The 9,839-nt window shown below is 42.0% G+C and overlaps 1 protein-coding gene across 1 annotated transcript; it reads left to right on the top strand.

Annotated features, from left to right (window-relative positions):
- The first annotated feature begins 8,515 nt into the window (after positions 1-8,515).
- On the top strand, positions 8,516-9,405 carry LOC147632374 (dirigent protein 6-like). The gene has a single exon (XM_086806852.1). The coding sequence runs from the start codon at positions 8,698-8,700 to the stop codon at positions 9,262-9,264; it is 567 nt and encodes a 188-aa protein (XP_086662978.1). The 5' UTR covers positions 8,516-8,697; the 3' UTR covers positions 9,265-9,405.
- Positions 9,406-9,839: the final 434 nt, after the last annotated feature.

Below are 9,839 nucleotides of genomic sequence, written 5' to 3'. Positions count from 1 at the left end.
CAGGTGTTTCATGAATATGCATGCCTAGTTTTTGCATAAGGTCTTCTGTCATGATGCAAATTTGTGCACCCCCATCTACTAGACCCTTCTTAACTAGCCTTCCCTTGATGTAGCAATCTAATATAGGTGTAATGTCCTCATCCATCTCGGCTTGTGAAATTTTTACAACAGGCACATTCTCTTTTGTTTTTCTCCTAGTGCTCGCGGCCTTTGTTAATTCCCTCCTAACTTGTGGACATAAGGCTAGAAATTGAGGCCACGAGATATCAGGACCCTTACCTCTCATGTCTTCCAAAAGGTTGTATGGAGCCATTCCATGTCCAAGGGGAAATCTTGGAGGTTTATACGACGTCGTCTCCTCTTGACTTCCTTGTTTTCCTTCACTTTCTTTCCTCGTCCATGGTCACTTTGTGATGCCACACCCTCCTTTTCCTTCTCTTTTCCACGTCCTCGTTTGACACCATTTGCTTCAATGTCTACCTCCTTGGCCTTTGTTACCTCTACCACATGTACATTTGGGTCCGGCAAGGGTGGCATTCCTTCCACTCCTCGTGGAGGTGGTCTTGTTGCATTAGGCCTCTGCAAAATCATCGGTTGTTGTTGACTAGTGCCTTCACCTGCATTCATCACTGGATAATTCATGTTAGGCTTCCCTGGCTCCCCACGAGGCCAAGGACAATTATACATCCCATGCCCTGACTCTCCGCAATTCCAACATTGCAAGAGTCGCCTAGGTCGTTGCTCTCGTTCTTCAACCCTTTTAGCTTGGCCCTTCTGTTCCACAGCTTGTGCAAAGTGGATAGACAAGTTATTTAAAGACTCATTTAACTTTTCTATCACCTCGACTGTGACCTCAGGTAATTCTCTACGAGTGCAAGACTGTACCTCTTCCCTAGGCTTTGAGTCATCAAAGATAAAGCCCCCCCCAAGCATACACCTCATCTTTCGGAGTTTCTTGGTAGCCCTAGCCTCAGCAGCATCAAATGTTGTGGGCTCTCCTGACTCTACTTGCAATTTTAGTGATGGGTACATCCCTGCAATAAATCTCTCCTTCTTCAAGAATTCAGCACCATCTCCAGGGTTAGGAAGACTACGCAACCAAAGAGTCCAAAGACGTAAGAATTCTTGCTTACAACTCAAGTAGTCCTCTAGATCCTTTTGCTTATGAGCAACTATTTCTTGCCATAGCTTTTGTGTGTTCAAAGGAGTGAAGTAATTGTCTCTAAAAAGTTGCATGACCCCCTTGTAATCTACTCGTGCGGGTGCAGGTAGAGATTGAAACCAAGTGGAAGCATCTCTTCGTAGGACCAACTCAAACATGTCTAAGCATTCTTGGTCTCCTACCACTCTCTTTATGTGGAGTGCCATTCTAAAGTTTGATAAGAATAACTCGGCATCCTCACCTTGCTTTCCAAAGAATAAGGGATAGCCACTCATTTGCCTAGCGGTATCCATGCTTGAGAAGAAGGAAGCACAAATATGATTGCACAAAGGTCTTCCTTCACTCTCTCTCTCTCTCTCTCACTCCTTTTTTTCTTTTTTCTTTTTTTTTTCTTTTTTCCTTTTTCAAAGTAGAATGAAAATGTAGACGTCAAAGCTTATGTCATAACGAATCAAAGGCAAAATAAATGGATTAACTGAGGCATTAATGGCTGCTACTTGCCTAGGTCCAAACATACGACGAATGACACGCTGAAATTGTAACTTACTACCAACAACTATGTGTATTTCTTGCCTAGCATAAGAGATTGGCCTACGGTATAAGTCTTCTTGATTCATAAAACTAAGCTAAAACAAGATGAAAATATGCACATCAAAGGAAATGGTGTAATCTAAAATGGGAAGTATGATAGGATTAGGTGATGCTAAAATCTCACTTAGTCTTTCTGGACCAAAAAGAAGAACCATGCGTTGTTGGTAGAAAATGTGCTGTTATGTGCGCAGTTCATACTACCTACTAGCATCGACCATTGTGCAAATAAGAGTTTGAAAAAATGTATTTATAAGATGGGCGAGCTTGTGAGGTATGTAAAACCCATGCTCAGATCACCCTTCATTATACCTTGCAAAATGAACGTGCATGAGGTATAACGTACTATTTATTTATTTTTCAGATATGTTAGTTCCAAAGCAATTGATCCAGCCACGTTGGATGATGCGCGTGTTATGGCAGTGGAGGTGGTTTGTTTGGTAGAGGAGACTTTTCCGCGAACCATTCTCACAAGTCAACTACATCTCATTGTGCATTTAGTGGACGAAATTGCTTTATGTGGTACTGTGCATGCACGCTCGATGTTCTTCCTAGAGCGCTTCATGAAGACCTTAAAAGACTTTGTGAGGCAAAGTGCAAGGCCTGAAGGAAGCATGGCCGAGGGTTGGTTGATACAAGAGTCTCTTGTATATATTTCAGAATTTCTTGGTTAGGTGGACAGCTCTTTGCCACGACTATGGAGCAATGAAGAGGACTTAAGGATGACCTCTATTGTGCCTCAAGGAAAAGGACAGAGTAAAGTAATTGACAGAACATTGATTGATGATCTCAATTTCACTTGTATCCTTAATAGTGATGTGATGAGCAGATGGGTTACAAGATATGAGGATGCAAAGACAAAAAGGCAAGCAGAAAGAGCTCTCTTTCGGAGGCAACATGGCTCTCGGAAGGCGTACCCTAAGCATCTAGCAACACTTCCGAATGATATCCATGTTGATTGGTTGCATGAGGAAATGGAGAGAGCAGAGAGCGACGAGGGGCTGCATATCACGGCGGAAGAATGGGAGTATGCACGAGGATGCATGTCAAAGGTACATAGAACTAATGTTTTGCATTAGTTGTAAGTGATTTGCTTTTAATATTTATTCACATTGCTTACACAAATATTGCTTCTATTTTGGTCCAGTGCACTATGTTCAATGCTATATGGTGTGAAGGCAAGCATTTTCGAACACAAAGAATTGATGAAAAGAGAAATACACAAGATTGCGGTGTCATTAGTAGCTTTGAGGGAGCTAATGGAAAAATGGATGATTATTGTGGCATAATCCAAGACATATTTAGGCTTGACTTTCGTCGCTTCTTTGTGTATGTTTTGGATGTCAAATGGCAAATGAACGTGGTGGAAAAAGGGCCTGATGCAACGATAAAACGCCATGCAAGTGGATATGTAACTATTGACTCTACAAAGTTCTGGCAAACAAAGAAAGATAGGCTCGTATTGCCACAACAATGTGAGCAGGTATGCATTTTTTTACTAATGTGTTTCATGTACATATATATCTAAGCTCGCGTACACCTTGACTTTTGATATGCTAATTAATTACTGTACTATGTGTATTTGAGTAGGTTATCTATCTACCAATGGTGCATGACATCAAATGGTGGTACGTCATCCCTATTGCACCACGTTCCAAAGTGATGTATAATACATTCACTGATATGGAGCATATGGAGGATGTAATAAGCCGCAATGAAGATGATGTCGAACATGCCATTGAAGATGTTGTGATCGATGATCAAGAAATAAGAGATGATCATGATAATGAGGATGAGCATGCCATTTCTCATGATCATGAGAATGACCCTACCATTGAGGATGATGGTGATGTTGATGAGGATGATCAGGACATCGATACCATTATCAATGGAGTACAGAATATCGATAGTGGAATAAATTTAATCGTAGCCTTACAAATTGATCAAATGGATATTGATGTTGATCGTTTAGCAAGGATGGATCTTATTGAAGATGAGATCGAACCCTAACCAATCCGTCACTGTACGTTCTAAATTGATGACATTTCTATCATCTCATATGCATGATTTATTTTTGAATATATTTCATTGTTGTAAATGCATGTAGTGGGATTGTGTAATGATGTATACTGTAATGTACTATGAGATGGTTTAAAGAAAATAGTTTTTAATTTTGTAAAGGAATTCAGTTTTTCTCTGCCATGCGTGTATTAATCCGTATATAGTGGCGTGTATTAATCCGTGTATAATAGCGTGTATTAATCCGTGAATATTACCATGTATAGATGCGTGTATTATTGCGTGTATATAAACGCGTTTATACACGCGTTGATAAATGCAAACATACACGCGAACTTAAATGCTAAAATACACGCGCCCGATTCTATTCAAATACAGGCGCGACCATACACGCGTTCGTAATTTATCGCGTGTATGAAACGCGTGTATGGCAGCATTGTCTTGTAGTGTAAGTGATGAGGAGGAGGAGCTTGCATATGGTTGTGATCTCCATGTATGTGAGTTAGAGATATCTACGCATTGTCTTTTATGTTGTGCTTTCGTGAATTTATATAATAAAAGTACTTATTTATTGTGCTTGCAGTATCATAAGTTTGGGGCAATTTGGTCACTCGGACGTCACTTTCGAGTAGAAGGAATAGATAAAAAGAGAACAAGGCAAGGACTACCTAAGGAAGAAGCTTCTTGGCAACCCGCCTCTACATTAGAAGCATTTAAAGGGTTGTTGGATGCTATTTGGAAGTCCAACAAGGGTCAAGATTAGTGAATTAGCTTGCTGGAAATTTTTGTAAATTCATTGTGGCAGCCCTATATCCTTGGGTTTTGGATGCTCAGATGTTTAGAAGCTACACAAGGTTCTTATGACATTATGGGGTAGACATTATGACTTGTTTTGAAGGCTTCAGTGTGAGGAAGAGCTTCATCAATTATAGTTTTCTTATGAGTACGGGTGGTTCAGATTCATTTCCATATGATCCGAGTGGATGCTATGCACACGATGGATATATGTAAATTTATACATTTGCACATGGAGTTGATGGATTTCTTTTTGACCCACTTGGATCAAAGAGGAGTGAAGGGGAAGACGTAAAGAATGGAAGTGAATTTCCTTTTGATCTGGGTGGATCAAAAGAAGAGTGAAGTTGCCTATGTGTGGTCATCATGACAAGGATAATCCAGGTGGATCAAAGAAGAGTAAAGTTTCCTATGTGTGTTCATCATGACAAGTATAATATGTGCAAGTATATTAGAGATTGACGGCATACATAAATGGAATGGGTGGCACATGTTTTAGCTGATAGTGGGACATATCAAAGATGAATTGCAAATCGGTATGCAAAGATGTGAGTTTGATACTCACAAGTGAGCTTCCTATGAATGAGGAGGGCATAATTGTGTATATGCTAGAAGCAATTTTGGATACAAGATCAAGCGTCCTTCACAATTATACATTAGTGGATTATTTGGTCAAATGGCGAGGACTACCTAAGGAAGAAGCTCCTTAGCAACCCGCCTCTACATTAGAAGGGTTTAAAGGGTTGTTGGATGCATTTTGAAAGTCCAACAAGGGTCAAGAACAACGAATTAGCTTGCTGGAAATTTCTGCAAATTCATTGTGGACAGCCCTATATCCTCGGGTTTTGGATGCTTAATGCTTGGAAGCTACACAAGGTTCTTATGCCATTATGGGGTAGACATTATGGCTTGTTTTGAAGGCTTCTTGGGCAGTTTACAGCCATATACATGTAATTTTGGCTTCCCATACATGGTGTGAGCATGAGCTTGAAGCTTGACATGAGTCCATTCACATATACTCCATCCATGTGGATTGTGGTCGTACATACCAATGGTTTTGAGGACAAAACGTCTCGGGTGGGAATGGTTTGTAAGAAAGTGGATGGTCTCATATGAATATTGGGCTCAAGGCCAATGGACCATGCCCATGGACAATAATAATTATAGTGTGAAAGGGGTGGTCATGTATATATACCAACATAAGCCATAATTGGGGGCTAACTGGGATAATCGCTTTCCTAATGGAAATTACCCTTTCTTTTCCTAATCATAGACTAATATCTTTCATCTTTGCTAATCTTTGCTGAATCCACGTTTTCTAGGCTAATCTAGGCTAATGAGGCTAGCTACTTTCTTTCATTGAGTGCCTAAGATCGAGAGAGAGAGAGAGAGAGAGAGAGAGAGAGAGAGAGAGAGAGAGAGAGAGAGAGAGAGAGAATGACATGCCAGCACATGCAAAGAAAATAATAAAGACAAACATACTAGTAAGAGAGGGAGAGACAGATTGTAGACAAGCAAAGGGAAAGAGAGAGAGAGAGAGAGAGAGAGAGAGAGAGAGAGAGAGAGAGAGAAGGGAAGAGATATGCTAGTAAATAAAAGGAATATTAAAATCAAAATAGTAAAAGAGGGAGAGAGAGAGAGAGAGAGAGAGAGAGAGAGAGAGAGAGAGAGGGAGGGGGAGCGGGAGGTGCAAGGGGAGGGAGAGAGGGAGCGGGAGGTGCAAGGGGAGGGACGAAAAGAGAGATGCCCTTGACAAGGCAAGGTAAAAAATATTTAGTATACGCAACATGAAGAACTAATATAACCAAACACGCTTATTTGTTTTCATCTTTTCTATATATTATACTCATAGTTAATTTGATTCATATTATACTCATATTACACGGGATCAGCTCAGCCGTTGTAAAATTACATTGGCCTCTTGCTTCTTCTGCACGACATGCACTGAAACAGTTATGCATCTGTTCATGAGTTGTCCAGTGGCCCATCAGATTTGGTCTTTTGTCTCTCGCGTTTGGGAGGCAGTAGAGAGGTCTACTGTTTTGGCTCATCAGTGGATATTTGGGATTTGTCCTCAAGTCATTACTTTGGACAGTCACCTTGTGATATTCCATTTCCTTAGATGGACAGGACTTTGGCATATTTGGACTACATGGAATGGGTTCATCTTTGATTCCTTGTCTGGAATACATGGGCACATTCTACGTATCCGCGGTTTGCTGCTTTGGCAGTTTTCTTCTCTTCTCTCAGCTCAGCTACTACTAGATGCAGATGTTATTTCGTTATGGTCTACGGCAGCTTGGCTGGCTCATCTTTGATGCTTTTGTCTGGGATGCTTATTTGGCTAGGAGGCTTTCTTATTAGTGTACAGGTTTGCATGGTCATGATCCTTTAGAGGATCTTTTGTGGGGGTTTTTTTGGGGCCATAGGTTCTGTGTGAGCCATGTGGCTGATGTACATTTTTTACATATAATATAAAACACCATTTCACGAAAAAGAGAGAGAGAGAGAGAGAGAGAGAGAGAGAGAGAGAGAGAGAGAGAGAGAGAGAGAGAGAGAGAGAGAATGACATGCCAATTACACATGCAAAGAAAATAATAAAGACAAACATACTAGTAAGAGAGAGAGAGAGAGAGAGATGGTAGACATCAAAGGGAGAGAGAGAAAGATGGTAGACAAGCAAAGGGAGAGAGAGAGAGAGAGAGAGAGAAGAGAAGAGATATGCTGATAAATGAAAGGAATAATAAAAGCAAAATAGTAAAAGAGGGAGAGAGAGAAGAGAAGAGAAGAGAAGAGAAGAGATATGCTGATAAATGAAAGGAATAATAAAAGCAAAATAGTAAAAGAGGGAGAGAGGGAGGGAGAGAGAGAGAGAGAGAGAGAGAGAGGGAGGTGCAAGGGGAGGGAGAAAAAGAGAGACGCCCTTGACAAGGCAAGGTAAAAATTATTTAGTATATGCAACATGAAGAACTAATATAACCAAACATGCTTATTTGTTTTCATCTTTTCTTTATATTATACTCACAGTTTGATTCATATTTGTTTTCTATATATTATGCTCATAGGTGAATACTCAGATTTTATTGTAGGTGCATTGAATAATGCCACGTTAGGTGCATTGAATAATGCCACTGACGTGGCATTATTTAACGCAAGACCTTAGGTGCCCCTTGCACGTCTCACCATTCTACACCTCGCGAGACCGCCTCCACATCCCTTTCTCTCCATGTCTTGCCATTCTCCCGCTCGCCCACCTCCACAACCCATCAGCGATCTCATGCTCGTCCGACTGCCCCTCCTCCTACTCCACGTCCCTCCCTCCTCCTCACCAACCACCTTCCACATCTTTCTCCCCCCTCAATCAACCTCCAAAACCCAGCCCACTCAACGCGCCCAACAAGCACCCCCACCTCCTCCTCCTTAAGGCTCGGTGGAACTCCGAGAGAGAACAGTCCATCGTCAAGGACGTTGGTCTAATAGAGAGAGCGGTTAGGCGTACAACATGCAGGAGCAAGCACGAGAGAGACCGTGCGGAGACCCCACACAATGTGGCTATGCATTCTAAAGAAAAGCAATCAAACTAATAATCACCCGAATTATGAGGGTTCCCTATTCCTCAAAATAATTAATTAACCACAAAAAGAACATTAATCAAACCTACAAAAGACGCACACAAATTAATTGATGCCCACAAAAAAACGTTTTGGGGCCTTATTGCTCGTAGCTTGATGCTCCTTTCATAGTAAGCACAACCAAACAAAAACCCACTAGCGTTGACGGATTGGCCAGCCCAATTTGCCGGCTTTGTACTTTATATATAGTATATATATATATATATATATATATGGGAACCTACTGCACATCGCCTCCTTAGATTTCCCAAATATTAATATTTTCCTGTAGGCTGATCAAGCGAGTTACTGTTGTGTGATCACCGCTGTATTCAAAAGCCCCCAGCTAACAGCACAAAGTCCTCCTTAGATTTCCCAAATATTAATATATGGGAGCCTACTGCACATCGTATCAAGTCCTCCTTAGATTTCCCAAATATTAATAATTTTCCTGTAGGCTGATCAAGCGAGTTACTCTTGTGTGATCACCGCTGTATTCAAAAGCCCCCAGCTACCAGCAATATGGCCAGCCGCTGGCTCCTCGCATCATGCCTGCTACTGGCGCTGATCAGCTTCAACGCCACGCCGGCGTCTTGCCACAACAAGAAGATCAAGGCCGGCCCGTCCCACTACAGATTCTACCTCCACAACACCGTGTACAGCACGGCCGTGAATAACACCTACTTCACCTCGGTGTACAGTTCGCCCCCTCCGGGCAACTTCTCCAACCCCTTCTCCTTCGGCGTGGTGACCACCTTCGAGGCCCCACTGACGCTGGGCGCCTCCAACCGCTCGGCGTCGGCTGGGGTGGCGCAGGGCTTCTACGTGCTGGACAGCCAGAAAGGCTTCGTGCTCTTCCACACCTTCACCGCCACCATCGACGATGGCACCTACAAGGGCACCCTCACCATCATGGGCCAAATCGTGGAGGCCCAGGAAGTGCGCACCCTCACCGTCGTTGGCGGCACCGGCGACTTCCTCCTCGCGCGCGGCCTCGTCACCAATCGCCTCGTCGAGATCGTGCCGGTTATGCCTGCCCGATGGATCCTCTCCTTTGATCTCGACCTCTACTACTACTACTACTACTAGACCACTTGTGCCTGTCTTCCTCAATAACTCATTGCTTTTTTCACAGTCTTCCTCAATAACTCACCTTAGGCCTTGCTTTTTTTTCTTTAATTAAAAACCAAGAACCTATAAGGCCCCGCCACATCTTCTAGACGCCCCGATGTAACCAAAACATCAGTATTCTTTATTCTTCTAACTATGATCTCAAATGCCTAGTCAAGTAAAAGAAGTACATTTACATCAAGTGAGCTTCTCAACATACATTCCCAACACCTCCAGGTTTCATATCAGAGCACTCCTCGAAAAAAATGTTTTTTTCAACCCTTAAAATTAAAGGCAATGCGTAGGCTTATTTAACTGGGATTTAGAATTGAAAATCACTAGAAATCGTACAATTGCCGGGATATATAACTAAAATATGCAAATTTCAACCATTAAAATTAAAGGCAACATCAAATTTCAGCCGGGATTTCTAAGTTTCAGCCTAGAAAATTACACTACGAACTGGGTTATGTGAGCACCGAATCAGAGCATGAAATACAACACTAAACGTACAACTTTTGATTCATGAAAATAAAAAGGTGTGCCCACTAGGC

This window comes from Cibotium barometz, chromosome 13, assembly GCF_041138505.1.
Source record: "Cibotium barometz isolate CiBa-2024 chromosome 13, ASM4113850v1, whole genome shotgun sequence".
Classification (NCBI taxonomy): domain Eukaryota; kingdom Viridiplantae; phylum Streptophyta; class Polypodiopsida; order Cyatheales; family Cibotiaceae; genus Cibotium; species Cibotium barometz.
Note: the sequence above shows the minus strand (reverse complement) of the source record. Positions and strands in the feature narration are given on the sequence as shown.

Excerpts from the sequence above, each read along its gene's own strand:
- LOC147632374 (XM_086806852.1), top strand. The coding sequence starts at position 8,698 with ATGGCCAGCCGCTGGCTCCTCGCATCATGCCTGCTACTGGCGCTGATC.